This window comes from Pyxicephalus adspersus, chromosome 11 (assembly GCF_032062135.1).
Source record: "Pyxicephalus adspersus chromosome 11, UCB_Pads_2.0, whole genome shotgun sequence".
NCBI classification, from domain to species: Eukaryota; Metazoa; Chordata; class Amphibia; order Anura; family Pyxicephalidae; genus Pyxicephalus; species Pyxicephalus adspersus.
Window position 1 is genome coordinate 8,210,479 of NC_092868.1, and position 22,852 is coordinate 8,233,330.

Here is a 22,852-nt window from a genome sequence, read left to right on the forward strand (position 1 = left end):
GACCTCTATATGTACAGGTAAAAAAAGGAATGTACATAACGTATTTCACTATCACTGGGTGTGACGTCGCCATCGTTCCAGGTACTTTGGGACACAAAGTAGGTGGAATCTTGTTAGAAGACGTTGCAAAAGCGTCTTTTTTTGCCTGCTTTGCGTTCCATGGGACTCTATCTGGAAGGTCGGTGCCATCACCTTTGACTAGGCACCGTTGTACAAAGATGGGGGAAAGGGAAGTATGGCTGTCACTTTTTTCTGGACAGGTTTTTCGCCTTTTTATGGTAGGCAGTTCAGGGTGGGGACCGGTCAACGTAAGCAGACCTTCCATTTCTCATTCTTTGTTCCATTTCGGTGCTGCTGATCACCTTTAACTCTTTCTACCTCCATGCACTCCAGTGATGTGCATGACTAACATTTGCAGAATTTGTGAAAAGGCTCCACTAGACACCACAGGGGAGCGTTGTCACCCTAATAACAAAACCAAAGTCCCCCAAAGTATGATGATTATTTTATTGTAATTTTTAAAGAAATGAAACTGACTTTTGACAGTATGAGATTTTTTAATGTCTATGGAAGAAATTTGGGGCTTAATAGCACCTGGGGGCTACAATACAGAGCATGAAGTCACACATAGCCAATGTACTGCACACTGAGCTTTGTTTTATGTTCTTTGCAGTTCTGTTGTTAGGTTGCCACGGTAACCACTTCCGGTCTCCGGGCTTCTAGGAACTATTCTGCCCCGGAACTTTTTGTTCAGTCAGTGTTTGCAGGGACTGTTTTACTGCTGGACCGATGCGGAAGTAGAGTGAGTGCAGAGCTGGTGAGTGGTTGTCACGTTTGACAGGAAGGGGATTATTTATCCTCATAGGGGGTATATTTAGCAAGCAATTGCAGGAGCTGAGGTAAAGATGGGGAGACTTGCTTGTACATATTTTTCAGATACAGAAATGAGGTGTAAAGAGAACCAGTCACCAGAGAGCTGGGGTCATGGATTTGACGTGACAGGGGGGAGGGGTGCTTTTATTATGACTTTATCCTAATGTGTCCCCCTTAACTGCATTGTTACCTACCCCCTTCCTCGTGCATTGTTACCTCCCCCCTTCCTTGTGCGTTGCTACCCACCCCCCTTCCCCCCTTCCTGGTGTGTTGTTACCCACCCCCCTTCCCCCCTTCCTGGTGTGTTGTTACCCACCCCCCCTTTCCCCCTTCCTAGTGTGTTGATACCCACCTCCCTTCCTGGTGCGTTGTTACCCGCCCCCCTTCCTCCCTTCCTCGTGTGTTGCTACCTACCCCCCTTCCTTCCTCGTGCGTTGCTACCTACCCCCCTTCCTTCCTCGTGCGTTGCTACCTACCCCCCGGCATGTGCAGAAGAAGCAGCCTGCGGCCTGCCAGAATATGTATCCCAGGAGGCCGCGGGTTGCAGCAGTAAAGAATATGGTGATAAATCCACTTTAAATCTTCCTACCAACAACACAGTTAGATAGAGGGGTTAGTTAGTTACCAGGCAGAAAATGTTAAAGTTGTCCATCATAAAAGGGTTAAAGCAATTTATATAGAGATGGATTGCTTGCAGATTGTGTTTCACTAATGTTCAATGTTCTCTAATGAAGCAGAATCATGTCTGACTCTGGGCACAGCCAGCCTAGTATGTACGTTCCTGGGCGCAGCAGAAGACGCCGTTGGATGGACCAGGGACCCTCCGGCAACCTTAACCTGTCCGAACCTCCGCGAGAAAGAGACCCCATGGTACGTGACCGGGATCAGGACAGATGGGAGAGCGTGTGGTTATCCTTCTTCTAAACATAAACCTTCCATGAAAAGTTTATGTTCTAGAAAATAAGGCTTGTGACATTGCGGGTGGTTGTGGACTGAACAATAAGGAGGCGATTTTAATGATCTGGGTGGATTATTTTATCAATATGTACAGGTAGTCCCCGGGTTACATACGAGATAGGGACTGTAGGTTTGTTCCTAAGTAAAATTTGTATGTGAGTTGGAACAGGTCCATTATTTTAATAAATGCAATTAGGACAGCTGTTTGTCTCAACATATTATTAGGCAGTGTGGTGTCAGTTACTGTATAAAATCCTCACTGTGAGCTAATCACAAACAAAGCAAAAAAAAACTTTATGGAGCCTAGACATTCATTAACTATTGCAGCAAGCTGTGCTTTGATATGCAAAAAGAAACAACTGCAGAGTTTGTCTTGGTCATTAAAGAGTTACAAGAGGCTGCAGAACAGCAAAAGATTTCTTCTGCAAGTCATGCAAACCACCCCCTCCCCCCATCAAGCATCTGTCCTGCACAAGAACGAGCAGGGAAGCCCTGTTCCTATCTATGAGATGTCCATATGTTGGATGTCCTTAACTCGGGGACTCCTTATATATATAAAATGATCCACCCAGATCATTATAATCAGCACCTTACTGTATACATTTTATAGTATTCCCCCCAGAAATTGTTTTAACCTGGGTGGGATGAAGCTGTAGACAGGGCAACACACAACAAATTTGTCCCTAGTTGTTGATGCCATAGGTGTCCAGTAACCCCTATAATTCTGTCAGCCATCTACCACCCCCTATAATCTTATAATGCCCACCTCGTTAGTATGTCTCATTTTTTCATTATCTTTGTATTATGCCCCAACTGTCAAGTGCCCCTGTATTGTGACCCTACTTTTCAATACCAACCCAAAAACAGCCAGGTGGTCACTGAAAAGTGCTGGATGGTACACCTGGTAAAAGCGACTGGGGAGAACACTGATATAGATATGTGTGTATCAGCACATAGACAATAATTTTTTTTATGAATATACAATATTTAGAACACTGAAAAGTGGAGCTGATTGCTTTAGGCCAGCTACGTTGATTTTTACCTTCACGTTCAGAGTTATCATAATATGCTAGCAACTGTTAACAAGAACTAAAACAGTCAGGCTGACATGAGGGAGAACTAAAACCATTAAAGAAAACCTCTGTTTTAAAATAAAGTAAACGTTCTGAATAGGAGCAGATACCATGAGCTGCCCGGTGACTTTCCTTGGCTGTCTAGATAAGGGATGCCTACTGCTCAGTCTTGTGAAAAAAGAAATCCTCAATGGGTATACCTCAATCATAAAACCAAAGAATGCTGCACCCAAGTGCCAAAGTAAGACTAAATCAGAGAGAAGGGCATATAAAGGTCTTTAAACCGTTTTTAGAGTACAAGTTTGACCTCTGAAGCCAATTCTCTTCTTTTGCTGCACCACCTTCTTTGGTGGTTCTGTTACACTTATATGATAAAGTTTGTACATCATTTACTTTTTGTTTATGCTGCTGCTGTACCTGTCAGTATTATTGTAAAACATTTTTTTTTCATGTTGATATATTCATTGCAATGTGCTTTATAATGACATATCTTGTCCCTAGGATGGAAATGATGAGAATTCTGGCTACACCATGCAGAAGACCCCTATCATCTTGGCTAAACCTTCCGCTGAGCGTGTAAGTTGCTTTATCCTGTTACCTAAAACAGAACTTTCAAATAGAATTTTTTTCCCTTTACTTGTTAAAAACCCTCAATATATTCACAAACTGAGTCCAGTGAATCCCGCGCTGTCTCGACTTTACTCTTCTTTCTGGTGCTCGCCATTCTGTTCATCGTTACTATCTTATTTTTTCCGGGTTCTCCCTCATGTCATTTGAACTCAGGCTGTGTGGGAGCAGGTAAATAAAAATCAGGTGCCGCTCTCACTGCACATGCATTATTAGTTTACTATGATGGTGATACCTCTGAGTAACTGATTCTTCATACCTCTTGGAAGAGCCGGGCCAGGTAGTCATGTGGACCCCAATTGTCTATGAAAATGTACTTTTAAGAGTTGTAACGCCTTAAATTTGTTTTATAATCTTTATTATGTTTAATTTTCTCTTCTTATCATTACCCTATTCTTTAGCCAAAGCCGGCCCCTGCTCCAGCTCCAGCGGCACCAGAAAAGCCTATTGTCCTTATGAAAGCCAGAGAGGACGGTAAACCAGCGCCAACAACAGAGGGTGCCACTCTGCCACCATCTGCCTCTACAGCAAAAGTGGAAAAAGAAGGACAGCGCCCCACACAGCCAGTGTACCAGATTCAGAATCGAGGCATGGGCAGCGCTGCCAATGCTGGTGGAAATGTTGATCGTAAGCCCCTCTCTAGAAACTCCATTATATAAATGAAAAGCTTCTTAGCAAAAAAATGCACCTAAAAAGAAACCAAATACCTACCTGTTCAGCTGTCTACGACTTCCAGTCTCCCCAAAGTTTGCTAGGCAGCCAACATATCATGATTTTTGATACCTTAAGTTCCCCAGCAACTCTTGCCTATTACCACCCTGCAATTCTTAGGCATCACCGTAAGTGTTCGTTTCCCAACAGATTTCAGACACCAAATTACCTGTATGAGAGCAGTGAACAAGGAGAAGACTATTCTGTCTCCTCCTTACATTTACTTTCTTTGTAAAAAAAACAAAACAAAAAAAAAAAGGTACTTATATGACAGGGTCTTTTTAAGACATTTTAATAAACAGCGGGTTAGAAACAGAAGCTTTAGAGCATTGTTTCTCAACTCTTTTGACATGAAGGAGGAACCCTTGAAATAACTTTCAGGTCTTCAGGGGACCCCTGCTGTAATTGCTATCACAGTTCACTGTGTTATCTGTTAAACTGATTCACAAACTGCTCATTGCTAAAGGAACCCCTAGTAGCCTCTGGAGGATATCTTGTTGTAAAACACTGCTCTACTGACCTTCTGGTGCCCTCTATTCCCACACACACAATTAATTTTTGTCAACCCACCCGAAGAAATGAAAGAATGTGTAAAATTGAACTGGAGGTCTCCAGCGCATTTTTGGGGGTAATTGTGTCATTCTTTTAACTACTGTTTTTTTATTGTCTTGCAGCTGTGGTTGGCCAGGCTAAACTGATGCCTCCTCAGAAGATGAAACACAGCATCAAGCTGGTGGATGAATACATGAATTGGTGTGACAGTGCCATTGAGGTAGGTGCAGGCCCTTTTCACCTCAAATATAAAATCAACTTTGCAACTCCCAAGTTGGAAGGAGAATAGCACAACTGAGTCTCCAGTTGAAATCTGTCTGTCTAATCACTAATATAAACCCTTGTGTGTGTACAAATATTTCTAGTGCAGGGTATTGTACAGCTAAGCAATGCCTGAGCAGATTGTTTAACCCAACCCAACAAAATCTCAAATGTCTGTTTGTGGAGAATGGACACAAACATAAGAATTCATTAGAGAGCAGTACCCCATAACAACGATAGATGGCACTTTAGAAGATTGAGTTGAGTTACTGAGCTTGTTACATCATTACTGCTCTTGATGGAGAAACAATTAGAGAGTATTAGATCTATCATGTCTTTATCCCAGTCTAAGATAGCTGTTCAACATTCTGAAATATCGTGTCTTATTTTTTTTGTAATTTTCAGTTTTTGCTGGATCAGACAGATGTCCTTGTGGTGGGAGTTCTTGGATTTCAGGGTACAGGAAAATCAACGATGATGTCCCTTCTTTCTGCCAACTCCCCAGATGATGACCAGAGGTAAAACTGGCAGGAAACAATGCATGTTGTGACTGTGTATGTGCACAGAGTAAGTTGTGTGCCCTAAATTATGATGAATGCTACTATGCTGGGCCTGGCTGTGAGCCAAGAAGTACTGCAGTCATCTGTAGTATAACATATGTTGCACTTCAGGCAACATAGCTTACTCCGCACTCATACACAGCAGGGGTAGCTTACAAGGGATTTTATATTCTTATTAGAGGAAAGACATTTTATAACATATCAGATATTCAGTGGTGGGAAGCAAATATCAGATATCCTGATTTTCTGTAGGGAACCAATGAGGATCCAGGGCTGGATACACAGGATGCTAGCAGTCTAGTAAGAGGCTGAATGCTGTACTGTCTAGTAAATGATATAAGATGGTTGGTAATATACAGCGGACAGGAGGGTGAGGTTGCTGATGTCTTTTAGAACAAACAAGCAGTAGTACAATTTTTAGTTTTCAATTTTTTAGTAAGCTTTGTGTATTGTTATGTTTTCCAGATCATATGTTTTCAGAATGCAGAGTCAAGAGGTGAGGGAGAGAGCCGGTAACCAGACTAGCGGAATAGACTTTTTCATCAGCCAGGAGAGGATAATCTACCTGGACACACAGGTAAAGAACGACTGTAGTGCGAATGAGTAAATGTACCCCATACATGGCTAATTAATATCCAAAATAGTTCTATAAAAGTTCAAGGCCTAACCCTCTTTTATGAGCCTGTATGTGTGTGCCAAGGCTGCCTCCCTCAGCTAATCAATACTCACATGTATTGTGATTTGGTAGAAAGAAAAATTCAATGAGGTAATAATTGGATAATTTTGGGATTCTTTCCTCACCATTCTTATTCATCAAAACTGCCTTTTGCAGTGGGAATTCCTTTTCATAGCAAGTGTTCAATTTATTTCTCTAGGGTCCTATTAAAACATGCGCATTGTAGAAATAACAGTCCTGCATTGTAAGATATGTACACACATCAGATGATTGTGTTATTGTGCTCGTCTCGGACGTATTCTGACAAGCTTACCATCCCCCCAACATCAATTATCAATCTACTGAACCAATGAATGAGTGAACAATAATAAACACTGTTCAGTCATATGGGAGGAGAATACAGTGGGGAGCATCTTACATATCCTTTCCCCTTGCCCATCTGCAGAACAGAACAGCGGTGTATGTGTACAGCGCTCGTTTTTCGTCTATAACTCAAAATGATCATGAAAGATTATTTCCAACAACAGACATCTAACCTTTATTATAGTATGGGGCTTTAGCAAAGACATTGATAAATGGCACAATCTGGAGCGTCGGAAAACATAGGAAAGCTCTGTCTGCTGAAGGAAGGAGAGATAAGTAAAAGTGCTTTTTTAATGGTATACTGTAAGCACCACTGTACGGATAAATTTGATGTTTTCTTTGAATTTTAGCTTTTATATTCTTATCATAAGTATAGGCAGTACATATTGTTAGTATCAATAACTTTTTTTGGTTTATTTGTAGCCCATTCTGAGCCCTGCAATATTGGATCACTTAATCAATAATGATCGAAAGCTACCTCCAGAGTACAACCTTCCACACACCTATGTGGAGATGCAGGTAATATTTGAATATTTAATTTCAGTATACTTTCTTTGAGGGTCCAACATTTGCCCATGCGAAAAGTCTGCACACCTTATACAGTATAATGCCCTGACCTGTATCTTTGTCTCGCCTTTTTACATGATAAAAGGTGAACGTTTTTAGGTATGCGTATAATTATTACCAGATTTTACACCCTTTCCTCCTTACAGTGGCAGTACATGGTGTGTCTTTATACTGCCTTTTCTTTTATTATTAAAATGTTTTTCTAAAGCCCCAATATATTACACAGCACTGTTCATTAAATTGTGGCTGCAAATGACAGAGGGATACAAATATTGGCACAGGAGGAGGGGAGGAACCTGCCCAAAAGAACTTACAAATTATGCCTTTCTTTCAGCAGCTCAGCATCTTTGATGAATAGCAAACGAACGGTTTTGCCACTTCCAAAGCTGCCACTATGGCCTCTTCTGTCCTTTCAGAGTGGCAGCAACAATCGGTTGTTTTGAAAGGGTTGATGGAAATTGAAATCCAAGAAACTGGAGGAATAGATGTTTCTACGTTTTTACATGATCCTTTACAAATGCTGCTTTGGCAGGCCTGGGCCAAACTAGAAACAACACCCACTTTGGGTTCTATAGTGAAAAGAGTACAGCTAGAGCAGGGTATCTACTGGGCTGCTTTTCATTCCTTTCCTTACCGGCGTACTTAGGTAGTGTAATTTTATAGTAGAATTTTCTTTTTGATCTGACCTAACAAGGTTACTTTAGTTTTAAACCTAACATTGATCACTTATGGTTGGACATTTGAGAAATTCAAAATGATTTTTTGGTCAGTTTGATGAAATAATCTTAACGGGCTGCATTTCCTAACATTTTGTTGTTCTTTCCAACAGTCACTACAAATTGCTGCCTTCTTGTTCACTGTGTGCCACGTGGTTATCGTTGTCCAAGATTGGTTCACTGACTTCAGCATATACCGGTGAGATTACTTTTAATGTATATGGATACAGCCAGACATATTGTTGACCTAATCATCTTCCTGGTTCAACAATTCATCTTCCTCTTTAATCTCTCTGCCTTACAGCCTCCTCGATGGACAGAGAATCTGCATCATTAGCTCTGTCCAAATAGTAGTGAGCTGACCCAGGAAGCTGTAGTGACTTCACCTACTAGTGTATATATTATAGGAATGGTTAAAAAAGTAGAAAAAATGCAGTTCCGTGACATCATTTTTATTTTTAGATTTCTTCAGACGGCTGAAATGCTGAAGCCGTCCACACCGTCCCCCAGCCATGAGTCCAGTGGCTCGTCAGGGGCAGATGAAGGCATTGAGTACTACCCCCACCTTGGTATGGCTTTTACACTCACACAGTTTTCTTTATTCTATATACATATACCGGTATGCATTTGTAGCCGTCTTTAGTCTTTTAGACTCTTTACATCATATTGAGTTCTTATCTCTACTGTTCCGCCATTAGATATTGCTCCTCTTGGTGGATGGCACCCTTCCCTAAATAATCAACAACATTATCTCCCCATCTGCCAGTTACATTGCATTTTTAAAAGTGAGTGGACTCCTATAATGTTACTCCGCATCTTGCAGTGTTTCTCCAGAATAAAGCCAGGAGGGAGGACTTCTGTCCCCGCAGCCTGAAGCAGATGCACACGGCGACTGACAAGTTAATGATGCACTCCCGGCTCCGTTATAAAGGTAGGTCCACTAGTCCTGGAGTGTGCAAGATGAATGCTAGTCAGTTTCCTTTGTAAAGCCACCTAAGTTCTAAAGAAGAACACATAGTTGCAAAATTTAACTTATTTGCTTTATTTCTTATACATGGGCTTTTGGATAACCTTGCTCATGTTTTCTATTTACCAAAATGTAGAAATGAGAGATAATACATTCCGCATTTTAATACTGTACCAAAGTAATCAAAGAGGTTTATTTATAAAGCAGTAAATCTGAAATGCATCAAACATTCTATGTTGTGGAATCATTTACTGCTATTGAAACTACACACGGCTCAAAGATTTTTCACCAGAGAATGTATAGTGAATGTCTGATTCACTGCTTTATAAATTGAGTTCATGGTTCTTAAAGTTACAAGTGAGCCTGTCCTAACCGCTTATTATTATTATTATTATTATTATTATTATTATTACACAGTATTTATTTAGTGCCATCATATTACACAGCGCTGTACAAAGTCCATAGTCATGTCACTTACTGTCCACAATCTATTGTCCCTTCCTCAGTCATTTGTCTTTAGTACAGTCTAAGGTCAATTTGGGCTTATAACAATAGCTTATTGTGGTCTATTGCTCCCACACTGCCCAAATGCTCCGCCATCCTGAGATATATTTGTCTTCTAGTCCTAAAGGGAATGATGGAGGGAAAGTTAGAGTTACCAGTTAAGTTTGCTCAAGATACATGCTTTGTCTATTCTGCAATAAAAGAAACGTACCTCAAATCTTATGGAGAATGTAGAAGCTTCATAGCTTATCATCGGAGTGCTTCCCTATGCATTCACAAGCAGCAGTATGCCTGTATGGTCCAAAGTTTTAATACAGGTTTGGTTTAACAATTCTAGGCAAGGTGTTATCTGAACCTCTGATAAAAATATAATATAAAACATAAATACCTAATCATTTAACAATATTGATCATTTCTGCTTTCAGTGTACACTAACCATAGTTGGGTATCCAGGTTTATAGCTAGATTTTTCTTTTAATACAATGGTATAACTGAACCCACTTTGCTTTAGGCACCCTCTCCATGCTGGACTGTAATATCTTCCCAGGATTACCTTATGACTTCCTTGAGTCAGAGGTGAATTTGTTTTTAGTCCCAGTGATGGAGAATGAAACTGATGAAACCATCTCCAGAGCAGGTACATCACTTTCCTTCCTGATAAATACTATTGTTTGTATGTTTTTAAAAGATTGGCCTTGCAGATTTAATATTGGAAATGGTTCAGAACAAGGATGAATGTATTATTGTATGTCCTTTTATATGATACATTTGTTTCTGTAGGCACAGCAGGGAACCCTCTCTTCTCACTCCTTCCTGGGTATAAGGGTCACCCCAACTTTCATACCATGATCAGCAAACTGCGGAGTCAGATCATGTCCATGCCACGTCCGCAGCTCTCACATACTATCCTCACTGAAAAGAACTGGTAAGTCCTTTAATCTGTGTCGTTCTCTTTTGTTCTACACATTTAGTTTCCTAAAGTGATGGTAGAGTCTAACTTTTGTATATTGAAGGGTTTTAAAAGCTGAGATTAATACATTTTTGCAAAGTGTCATCAAATACATGAAGTAAAAACAGGTGCTTTTGGCTTCCCCCAGTGCTATGTGCTGCCTGGACCATTTGGCAGATGATATATCATATTAGGTTTTATATACAAAATGTTAAAAAGCTGAACTCCAGGCAGAAACAATTTGTGCAGTTGTATAATCAATAATCCCTTATAAATTGTATTTTGACACATGCAAAGTAACAGTCTGAATTTGTCTTGTTATATTTTCTTGTGTTTTGAAAATCATAAATCCACAGAGGAACAAAAAAGGTGATGTTTGCTATACGTAACTATAGGTTTTGCAGATAAAATGGATTTTAAAGCAAAAGTTGTGTTTTTTTGTGGGTAAAGCAACTGGTTAGCTTTAACTCCTTTATATTTCTAGGTTTATATACTTTTCTTTATTGCACCATCATTCCATTCAAAAAAATACCTAGTACATTAGGGTATGAAGGAGCATGTGACTGCAGTGTGCCAATCTGCTATTGCACTGGGGAATGCGCCTCCTTGTATGCAGCTCCATAATCAATTATACTTTTTAAACTGTATTCCCACAGGTTTCACTATGCTGCTCGAATCTGGGACGGGGTGAAAAAGTCTTCAGCGTTATCAGAATACAGCAGACTGTTGGGGTAGTGAAGATCCTATTGCACCCAAATGTTGTATTTTAGTTATAAATGGAGTCTAATGGGCAGAGTCACCTGTTATTGAAACAGCTTTGGCTGCTCCCGATCACATTCCAGAGCGCTCATCCCTTTTGTTAGACACCACAAAGGGAGAGCGAGACACCTTTATTAGTGTCAATTTTGTATGAAAATCTAAGAAATGAAGCGCAAGGGTTCCACCACCAGGGTCCATGACAGATACAATCCGTGACTTTGCTCCTGGAATTTATATGTCCTTCTCTATATATAAAACAAGAGATCAGTCCTTAAGAAAAGTGAGCAAAGTCAATTCAAATTATCATTATCAAGATGGGAGACACCAAATATTTACCTTATCATTGGATTGTACGTATGTGTCCAGGGAAGGCAAAGTGGAGTTCTGTAAATATTCATAAATCATCATTGAATGGTCATGTTGTATTCTAACCATTGATTAATGTAATGGAGCTGGTAGCTGGTTTGTGAGAAGCTCGTTAACCAAGTAAATGCCTCAAGAAAAGTAATCTTGGCTCTTGGAGGAAAGTATTTTCTGTGATGTCAGAAAATATTCAAGTGGAAAACTTTTTTTACTTCCAGTTATTTCAATTTCTGTGGAAGGGAAAGTTTTGTTATAAGCCATTACGCTAAACTGGAGACACTCCCTGGTGTGGATTGATGAAAGAGCTGCCAGTCTATGAAATGGCTTTGTGCTTTTCAGTGATATTAAAGCATAGATAACAACCATCAATGTGCATAATTCAGGATTATGTATATTTTGCGGCAAGTTACATTAAAGCATTTGTTAATTCTTATGTATTGAATTTCCTGGTTTCCTCTTTCTTTCCTTGTCAACATATTAATGAAAACCTTAAAATAAGGTATGTGATGAAAACAAAGGTTTAATGCCAAGTCCCATCTTTTCCTTGCATTGCAAGTAGATCAAGGCCAGTGGTAGGGGCTGGAAAGGTGCTATACAACCTGAATACATCCCAGCACCCTGCCCCAGTACTCCTTTGAAGAGCCCTTAGCTCTGGAGTTAGTTGAGAGTGTGCAGTGAAATCTGTCCAGGCATGGGACTGGTACTATTGTGCAAGACTGAAGGAAAGATTTAAATATTTAATAATTTACTACCCAATTTACCATACCAAAGAAGTTCAGATAGGCCTCTAGTGCTGTCATTGAAGTAAATGTCAGAAGTGTTGCTTTGTCATTTGTCACGTGGTTGCAGCAAGGTGCTTGGACATGACATGGTTTTCGGCTATGCGGTTTCCTGAACCACAAAGAAACCCCAAGGGCATTGTGAACAAATGTGTTGACCTATGGTGTGTGTGATGTTAGACCACATATCTGAAAGAGGCTTCAAGGTTTTACTGGCTATTCATTCTTTTTTTCATCCATCCGAGCGAAAGGCCAGCAGACAAAACAGGACGTTACCGGCTTAAAAAATTTCACTCAGGATGAACACAGCAGTTATTAATTTAGGTAGAATGTTTTCAGTGGCAGCAAATAAAATAATTTATTGGTTAACATGCATTATCAGCAAATTACAAATGAGTATTGTTATAATGTGTCATAAATGTCACTGTAATGTATATCAATAAAACCACTCTGTCGCATTTAATTGCATTTTTTTTTTCTTTGAACTTGAGTTTTATGTTTCCATTGCTGGTATCATAGATGGTTCAATGACATTTAAAATAAAGACTAATTGATTTAAATAATTAAATACATTAACAAATGTCTAATTGTCAATCTCTTGTATTCCCCTATCTAGCAGAGATTAGGCTGAAGAGGTGTAGTATTAGGGCCCAATCTTCTCTTTTAATCCGCATTTGACCGCTTCATTCAGCTGTTTCCTGTTAGCCCAATGCGGTCTGCACTCCTGTGCAATACTGCACAGAATGGTGCTGACAGTTCAAAACATCCTCTAAATCAAGTTGAATGTTGATCTATAGGAAAACAAACACTGTATTTTATCCAATAAGGAAACTTGTAAGCAAAAGAGAAAGGTCAAGTGCTACTCTCATCCTTTATTCCCCCAAAAGAAATCATAGATGTTTGTAAGTATGGGTTGTATGTAAGGTGGATGTTTTTAACTTGAGGACTGTCTGTATGGTCATTTAGCGCCTTGCTATCCTTATGGAGAAGAAGAGTGGGACAGCAGTAACTATACCACGCTAATTCCCTCTGGCATTCCCCTGGCAATGAAGTATATATATTCTTCTATTTCCTTTACAGCTAAATGAACATACATCACTTCTGCCAATAATTATGTAAATCATGAATTTATGGAATTTTTTTTTAATGACATATACCTAGCAGGTGTATGTAACCTGAAGCGGTGGTAGCCAACCTTTTTGGTCCAGCAGACCCCACAGTGATGTCATAATTGGCATAACCCCGCCCACTTCCCTATGACAGATCTGAGCCTGCGATGTGATAGGAGAGTGGGGGGGGGGGGCGTTGGGATGTGGTTCCTTTCCCTGACCCCACTCGAGGTGCACTGGCCAGAGCCGCGGACCACCGGTTTGTGACTGCTGACCTAAAAAGAAACTAAACTGAAACACAAAAAATAAATAAATGACACCTTTAATCCCACAGGTCCCTCGATCTCACTGGTTCTTCCTGCGTCGTCCGCCACCATCTTAAAACTTAATTTCTGTCTTTTTGGCACTGCGCAACTGTGAGATCAGGTGGCGTAGCCTACTGTAAAGGGAAAAAAAAAAACTGCGCACGATTGGCATTTTTCCCTTAATAACAAAAATGCCCCTTCTGCGCATGTCAGAGGTCAGGGCATGCACAGAAGGAGCACATAGAGCCTCTCGGGAGGCACTGTGCTTCATCACCTAGGCAATCAAGCCTGAAAGAGGACATGCTGCAAAAAAAAAAGGGTGTGCTGCAAATAAAAATAAAAACCCTTTCCCCCTCTTTATGTAAAGTGAAAATGTTGAGTTTAGGTACACTTTAAGGTCTATTACACATGAGCAGTTTTGCTCTCAATCTGGGGCCACAGGGACCCTGCTGATAATGCTCCAACAAATGGTGATCCTCTAATTTGCGCAGTTGCTAATACAAAACGGCTTGTATATGTTCAAACACTGTGTCTGATGGAGGACCTTAAAATCTGGTATTGATTAGTCTGGTGACTGGTCTTATAAGTTTAATCAGAAGTTAAAATTGGGCCAGTGTTTTAGGCCTCAGGTGCAGCAGCATCTTTTCTTTCTATCAGATACACATCATTGATTACTTAATGATCTCTCACTGACAAAGAATACATTGGAATTACTGTTTTATGTATGACCGTTCTCACGTTAGCAACATGCCAAGTGAGGGAGGCGGATGAGCCTTGGGCTGCATATAAACAGTTCCATGTGGTCTGTTTGAACAGCTCTGCCACCTTGCCTGGTGAAAGGAAGGCATGAGGCAAATCGCTTGCTCTGTTGTAGTTCCTCTCTGGTTAGTGGAAGCAGCAAACTGATGAACTTAACACTTTTCACTCTGCTTTCCTTCAGTCAGCATGCCTGATTGCACAGCAGTACATCTTATTAGCTTGCTATGCTGTTTCCTATTCTCCCAATATTAACTGTTGTGCAGAGCTCTGATACTAGGTCAATAAAGTACTAACATTCCTCACATTTAAGAAAAACAAAAAAAACATACATATTAGAATTCAAAGTTTCATAACCTGGAGACATGAAATTTTAATTTATTTAAAAAAAAATATAGAAAATAATAAGATATCCTAAAATAGACACCAATCCAAGATTCAGCCCATCTGTCCCTACAGAATTAAAAATATCCTTAAAAAACTAATGATTTTGAAAGCATACTGTTTCAAATCATCTCATAGGTTGATTAAGGAAAACAAAATCCATTCAATTTTTAAAGTGTATTTTCTAAAGCTTTTGAAAGGACTCTCCTGGAATCCTCTGCAACATCTTTTAGAAAGCTGTAAAGCAACCAGTATGCTGTACCAAAGGCCACTCCTCCAGCAGCCATGTTTCCCATCATAGGCACTGTCACAGCTGCATAATTTATTATCTTGCGTGCCACCTCAGTCAATTGTGGTCTGTTCAACAAACTAACAACCAAGTCATAAGTAATTTCCTTCAAGACCAGCTCAGATTGGATTACGGACCTCAAATCATGGACATCTTTATCAAATGTCTTGGCCAAACATTTAAGAGATATGTGATCCAACCCAAAGGTCTCCTTGTACTCCTGCATAGTGCTTATCAGGAAGTCAACATCAGCATCAAACAAGAGGCCCGGACTCAGCAGTGAAGTTTTTGCCGCAGAGACAAGAGCATGCTTCCATATTTGATTTCTAAAAGCAATCCTTTTATTTTCCAGAGCTTGAAAACAAGTGTTGGGTAATGATAGGAGGAACACGTGCTTCTTGTGACTTGGAAGTTCATTCTCCAATGTTTTCTGCATGAGGCAGAAGTCATATTTTTCCAACTCCAAACACGAGAGAAGGAAGACTCGAGGAAACATGATTCCACTTTCGAATAGTCTCTTCACACAGTTGTTCCGAATCTCCTTGAGTATTTGGTCCTCGTTGTAGCTGCTTTTTCGAAGTGTCCTGGAAGCATTTAAATCGGCATCGATTTTATTCCTGACAAAGTAAAATTTCTTCCCCATGCTGTTGATGGCCTGGGCCAGTTGAATGTGACAATCTTTAAAGCGTTCTGATGTAACAATAACAAAGAAGTCAAACTGTTCCAGATTTACCAATTTCAGATATTCATTTGGCCTAAAGCTGTCAGTCCCTATACCCGGAAGATCCCAGTACTTCACATTTCTGTGTCGGGGGTGTGAGTAAGGTGTGGCCACCATTGTTGTCTGAACAACTCCAGTCTTTGCAGATCCTTCATCCTCGTCTCCCAGACCACGGATGACATTGATAAAGGTGGATTTACCAGAGCCTGATTCACCAGTAACTGCGATATTCAGCGGGATGCTATTGATGTTTACAAGGGATCTTTTAATGTTATCAGCAGCTTGTAAAAATTCACTGTTTTCGAAAGCCATTTTCATCTCCTTCATTTGGTTGTCAGGGAAGGCATCGCTGAGTTCTTTGGAATCCATTTGACTTTATTCTGAATGCACTAAAGGTGTAAAAAAAAAAAAAAAAGGTCTTATTAGAAAAATGCATTTTTGATGTATCTACCATGTGTAAACGAAATAACAAAAACATAATTAACAAGTGTGGAGCTCAGTTTGTGGTAGCTGCTGTAGTCAAATAGAGAGGCACCCCTACTAACCACTCGTTAACAAGCAATATTATATACTAAAGCTCCAGGAACAATAGGACTTATGGGTTCATGGGTCTTGGTTTATTTCAAGGATCAATGGGGGAAAAAAATGGTGGCTACAATGCCATCTTCATAGAAAACTAAAATCATTATTGAAGTCATGCAGCTGGGTCTTCCAAGTGGCGTTGGCCCTAGAACTATACTAAGTATCAAATAGAAGATCAACCAACCACTACTTGACCATGGTGCTCCACAAATGAATTTGGTAATAGAACTTGAATTACCTTGTAGGGAACTGTCCGTTTCCAACAAGTTCGGATGCACAGTGTGAAAGAGAAATGCAGAAAGTATTTGAAAAATTCACATACCAATTTTGAGTTAGATCCACGGTCTCTTTAAATGTTTTCTGAAAGTAACAGTTCCATTCCTATATGGTAGGAGTGCCTACTGTATCCTAAAAGCTTAAAGCATAGCTATACTTATCTCCCATTGCTCCTTGCTGGCGCCAACATCTTTCACTTGATTTCCTTCTGTTTGGAATCTTCGGACATCTTGATTGTTAGGACAGAATGGTGTATCCTCTGCGCATGGGCACAGGAGTTTATGTCTGGCAGACAGCCATGCTTAGATCGTACACTGAGCTCAGTGTCACAAAGCATTGCAACTCTACTCTTTTGCTGAACCAATTCAGCTTTCGTGGGATCCATCTACTCCAGCTAATGATAAAACCTGCATTTTGAAACTCATACCTGCAAATTTCCAGTTGGATTCCTTCTGCCCAGACTATGATCTTAGTTTCACTTCTTCTAGAGCGGAAGTGAGTTTACACAGGAGGCGGAGGTTGACAATGCATACAATGTGAAAGAAATGCAGAAGGAGGAGGGAGGGAGGAAACTGTAGAATGATCTGCTACAAATTTTCACATCCGCTAAAAATCTTCTAGTTTAAAGTTGATGTGAACCTTTAATAGATCACATTTAATTTGCTATACCACTGTTTGTTATGAGCAATTGATATTCTATTCCAGCAATTGCTGTATGGCTGACTCCCATTTCCTAATACTGATGCAAGTGGAACATGTCAGTGCAATACAGCATTGGGGACATGGAAGATTCCAGCAGACTTCAGTGGAGTACAAGATAGGGCAGGAGAAATTGTATTTTGTTTTTTGGTAGGATACCTCTCTAGGCATATGAATTTCCCCCCCAAGAGGTCAATTTCAAGTGTTAAGAATAGCCATTATTTTTATTGAATATGGAAAGGCTAAGGATATGGAAAGGTTCCTGATGTCTGGTTCCCCTCACTTTTATGCTTAAAGAGATTGCCATCAGGATAAATATTGAGGGCGATCTTCCCAGCAGGTGCACAGATCACAATGACACCCGACAAGGGGTTCTTATAAACTCCCAAATTTGTTTTTGCATTAGATAGCGTGGCTGTATGTCTAGTTTGTTGATAACCTCTGGGTGAATACTAATCCATCCCCCACGGAGGCATTGGTGACCTGGGTGCTGCAGTTCTTAGTCTTATTTTTTCCAGTCAGGTTTGTTAGATCTTTAGACAGGTGCAAAGCAAGAATGTGCTTTATAGCATGCCATTGGTGTTATTTTGGACATCCCTCTATGCAGATAAGATGAGTCATTACGTCCCCATAATTGACCTACCAAACATAGCCAGTTGACCACATGAACTCCACATCTCCACTTCACATCGCTCCAGACAAACAATATAAAATGTATATACATAGACACACCTATACCTAATGCACCTTTATAATACAGCTAGGAAGAGGACACCGATTTCTATGCTAATATTTTAAAAATGAACACCATAAAAAAAATAAAAAGCTAACCTATTTGGTTTTGCTGCACTTTTCAACTTTAATCTAGAACTGTCCTGCACACAAAGATGTTCTCCATCCACTAGGTTATGGGACAGAATTTAGGCAGAACAATATAGACTATATGTGGGTTGCCATTTCTAATCTTGTTAAAAGTTCATCTTTCCTAACTGGTATGATCTTTGGCCTATAATACCTTTTGAATCAATGATTCTGAATGAGTATGCAGCTCAGGTGCACAAGTGAGCCTGGACAGGAGAGTTTTTTTTGTTTTATTGATGAAATATGTTTTGTATGTATGTTTTCACAGTTTAGTTCCAATTTAAAAGAGGTCATCTCCTTACCTGCAACCTACTGATTGAGAAACAGCTGCACACCGATAGGCCATAAGCTTTGCTCCATTTGCTCTCTCCTTCCAAAAGCCTTTTCTTTATCAATGCATGTGCATGCTGCAGAATTTAATTGGTTTCTAGTCGTAGCTCTTTCTCCCCGGCTGACAAATTGCTACATATCTAAATAATATTTTATTGTGTGGCAAGGTAATTTAAACCTCTTTGTATTTGTCTTCTGTGTTCAGAGCACCCTTCTCCAGAGTACCACAGAAGGTCTATGGGACCACAAGCCCATCAGAAAACTGTATCTATGAGATGAAATTAGAATTGATGGTGGTTTTGCAGAGACAGATCCCATTGCTACCATTCCAGCCACTGAGGAACAAGCAACAAACAGAATATAGCTCACTCAGGCAACCTCTGCTCCACTGATATGAGGAATGCTGGGAATAATGTACCTTGCAGAAGGTAGACACTTGGACACATACAAAGTATGTGCAGAAACAAAGCATCTTCTGCAGAAACAATTTCCTGCTACCAAAGTTTATATACATGTTGTAAATCTGTTGGGATCCAGAGGAGCTGACCTTCTAAAAACAGCTGTTGGATTCTGACAAAAATTTTTACAGCAGTCCTAGACATGGCTTTTTTAATTGGCTAGTGTGGTTTGCTTTTTTTTTTTTTTAATATGAATGAAACTTTAAAATACAAAGTTAAAAAATACTAAATATTCTGCTGCACACATTTCCAGGGAAATTTGTCTTCCAATTCCAGTCCTGGAGATGCAAAGAGAATGTCAGAAGAAAAGCTTCTTTTTAGCAGAAGTCATTATATCAATAGGTAGAATCACTTACTCTGATGACAACATTCCACTTTCTGTCCTAGTAACAATGGTTACCAGAGGGAATCTCCCTGCCATTTTTGGCAATGATTGTCTCAATGGTGCAGTAAAATGTAAAAACCACTGAAAGTCATTTTAAATACATATGAAGTATAAAACATCATTAATCATATTCCTTACGCGATGTACTCTTTCAAAATAAGAATACCACCATATTGGACTCTGTGAGGATGGTGGTGTCTTTTCGTTCTCGCTATCGGCATCAATGACGCTGCCTTTGTCCGCAGGGACATGAACCAAGGGAGGTCCAGACAGTCATAATTACATAGTTTTCAGCATCCTGTCCTAGCCTAGTAAATCAATAAAATGTCAAATAGTCAAAGTCTACATTTTTTTTTTACAAGAGGAGGTGTGGGGGGAGAAGATTTTTGGCAACTCACCTACAAGAGACTTGAAATGGGTTATCCACAAAGTAATCTCCCTTGGCAAACCTACATTTGTGACCTTTATGCCACAATGTATGCAGGCTTCTAGGATTTTCTAATCAGTCAGCTGTTTGTTTATCCTGATACACGTAGAGGGGGAAAAAAGTCAGAATGGTATTATCCAATAATTTTTTTCATCTGGCATTTTAGTTTATGTATATGCTAAAAACCAAACCTGGTAGTTCCCTATAACTCTCCAGATTTAGATTTACTATCTTCTATCTTGGAGCAGCACACCTGCTAGAACCATTAGGGTTTTTTATATATATTATTATTATTATTACGGTATATATATTATATTTTTGTATTTAATTCAAGTGGTGCTTGAACACCAAAAAGCAGACCAGGCATAGAAACATTTCCAATTGATAGGAAAGTAGTAAGGAATAATGTTGGTGGTCAATAGACATGGTCCTTTTTATGGATTATTATGGATCAAGGAGAGTGGGAACTTATTTATTTCTAAGAGCAAGTACTTTAGCTAAAATTTTAAGGTATATAAGAAGTAGGGATATAGGCCTATATTTTGCCCAGCTTAGATGGTCCTTAGCGGGTTTAGGGATCATTACCACTTGTGCTTGTAACATAGCCAAACTAGGAGAACCAGAGGACCTAAAGTAAATAAAAAAAGTAGTTAAGTAAGGAGCAATGTGATCAGCCATTTTTTTTATAAAAAAGTGCTGTAAAACCATCCAGCCTTCCCCTTTTACCAATCGTTAAAGTTTTGATAGCTGATAGTACTTCCAAAACAGTTATATCCATACCTAGACAATTTACCTGTTCAGAGGAAAGCTGCAGAAGATGTACTTTAGACAAAAAAGTATGAGCCTTAGTAGTCGAAATTGGCAAAGGTTCGCTATATAGTTTGGCTAATTGATATCTGAATTCCTCTATTATATAATGGGATTAGAGGTTTGAACATGATTTCTAGTACGTAAAGAAATTTTTGGTCTATATTTGGGTATATTCCATAACTTATTGGCCAACATTATACCAATTTTGTAACTATTTGGGTAAAATGTTTGCTGTGTCCACTGAATACTACATTCTGCAGCATCAGTTAAACATAAATTCTGTCCTAGCTTTAGGAATTAGTTTCCTCTTACAATCTGTGGGGCCCGTCTAAAAATATTAGAAATCACGCCCAATTCTGCTTCTATCTTAGCCAACTGTTCAGTATGTTCACGCTTACATCTGGAAACATGTCGAATGAGTACACCGAGCATAACAGCCTTGTAAACACCCCACAGAATCATAGGAGAAGAAACACTACCAATATTATTTCTGAAATATTCAGTAGTCTGAGCAAAAATATCCAGCATAATCGGAGCATATGACAGCAAAGAGTCATTCAAACACCAATTACCAGAAAAGGACATAGGAAAAAATTAATTGCACACCAGAAGCACTGGATCATGATCCAATCAGGCCACCAACAATATGCAAGATTCAGTCACCTTTGGCAAAAGAGTTTTGGAAATAAATATATGGCCTATACAAGAGTGAGTACCATATGGGTGAGAATAATAAGTATATTAAGTCCTAAGGATGACATTCCCTCCACACATCTGTCACTGCCAAATCGCTCAAAAAAGAACAAAAGATACAGATCTTGTTTTGAAAAAGAACTATCTGGCTTAGATCTATCAAGTTTAAAACCATATTGGAATCTCTGCATAAAATAAAAGTACCCTGTATCGGCCTTGTGGATCAGAAATGTATTTATGGCAAATAAAAGGGGTCCTTTTATGTATCACTATTACCACACCACATTTTTTTAACCAAAGCATTTGCTTGGTGAAACTGAGGATAAGAATAATGTAAATATCTTAATTCGGGGGTAGAGGAAATATGAGTTTTCTGCAAACATGCAATAATAACTTTTTGATATCTCAAGTAATTAAAAATAGTAGACCGTTTATGAGGGGAATTCATCCCCTGGACGTTTAAAGTTACATTGCCATCTGGAACACTTAACAGACAAGATACAATACAAAACAGCATGATAGGTAACAGAACATAAAAACAAAAAAAGATAAACAAGTATCAGGAGAACAAAGACAAGGCAAAAAAAAAACACCAAGTCATTGGTGAAAAAACAAATATTTCATGGCATTGAAAAAAAAAAAAACATGTAAAGGGAGGCACCGTAGTGCATCATAGCTGACCTTTGGTTTCCAAAAAACCAATGTAACAAAAGTCAGCAAAAATAGGGGGAAACATGTCACCTCAGGCAAAGGTAGAAGTGGGGCATTGACCACCCCATATCATAAAAATTACCTAATAATTTAAGTAGTACAATTATAAAAAAAAGCAAAAAAAAAAAAAAAGCAAACATATGGTATATCAAGCCTATTATTTAATAGCCTAAAAAGGCTATAAAAAAACTGAGGGTTAAAGGCCACCTTACCAAAATATTAGGATTGGAAGCGTCCCAAAGCCTTGGAGCAGGACATTTCATGAGAATTGAATTTCTTTGGTGATGCATGTTGGTGAGCAGAAGAAGTTGGCATCATTGATGATGATCTCTGAGGTTGAGAAGCATTATTCATAGGATATAGAGATAAGTCCATGAGACATTTTCGCAAATCAGCTGCAGTAACCACGGAATAGGGATGATTTTGTTATGTAAAAAACAATTTAAATGGAAATCCCCATCGGTAATGCACATTGTTATTTTGTAGAATCCACAGATACGGCTTTAAGGCTCTCCTCTTTTGAATGGTGAATTGAGCTAGGTCCGTGAAAACTTGATAGAAGAAGCTGTGATGGCAGAGGCACAAGCGAGTTTCACGTCGTTGGAGTTACGGGACGTCATGAATATTTCGTTTGTGTGTATTATATTAAATCCAATTTATACATAGATCTCTGTCTGTCCATCTATATATTATGTATCTGTGCATTATAAATTTATAGATATACAATTGAATAATTTAACCCCCCCAGCGGTAATCTCGAGTCTGACTCGGGGTCGTTTTTACTTGCAAAAAGCTGTAA

The 22,852-nt window shown here is 39.3% G+C and overlaps 2 protein-coding genes across 4 annotated transcripts; one reads left to right on the plus strand and one right to left on the minus strand.

Moving 5' to 3' along the window:
- Positions 1-748: 748 nt before the first annotated feature.
- Positions 749-12,720, plus strand: SMG9 (SMG9 nonsense mediated mRNA decay factor). 2 transcript variants are annotated; one of them, XM_072425439.1, is made up of 14 exons: positions 749-817; positions 1,608-1,743; positions 3,405-3,479; positions 3,932-4,157; positions 4,916-5,013; positions 5,460-5,572; positions 6,080-6,191; positions 7,077-7,172; positions 8,050-8,135; positions 8,399-8,505; positions 8,760-8,867; positions 9,919-10,044; positions 10,188-10,332; positions 11,013-12,720. In XM_072425439.1, the coding sequence occupies exons 2-14, from the start codon at positions 1,615-1,617 to the stop codon at positions 11,089-11,091; spliced, it is 1,500 nt and encodes a 499-aa protein (XP_072281540.1). In that variant the 5' UTR covers positions 749-817; positions 1,608-1,614; the 3' UTR covers positions 11,092-12,720. The 2 variants fall into 2 exon arrangements, with proteins under 2 accessions (XP_072281540.1, XP_072281541.1); XM_072425440.1 differs by having other exon boundaries at positions 767-817; positions 1,611-1,743.
- A 2,044-nt stretch (positions 12,721-14,764) lies between these two features.
- On the minus strand, positions 14,765-17,204 carry LOC140340333 (interferon-inducible GTPase 5-like). 2 transcript variants are annotated; one of them, XM_072425441.1, is made up of 2 exons: positions 17,107-17,204; positions 14,765-16,210 (listed from the first exon to the last, which is right to left on the minus strand). In XM_072425441.1, exon 2 carries the CDS (start codon positions 16,188-16,190, stop codon positions 14,982-14,984), a length of 1,209 nt encoding a protein of 402 aa, XP_072281542.1. In that variant the 5' UTR covers positions 16,191-16,210; positions 17,107-17,204; the 3' UTR covers positions 14,765-14,981. The 2 variants fall into 2 exon arrangements, with proteins under 2 accessions (XP_072281542.1, XP_072281543.1); XM_072425442.1 differs by lacking the exon at positions 17,107-17,204 and adding an exon at positions 16,726-17,030.
- Positions 17,205-22,852: the final 5,648 nt, after the last annotated feature.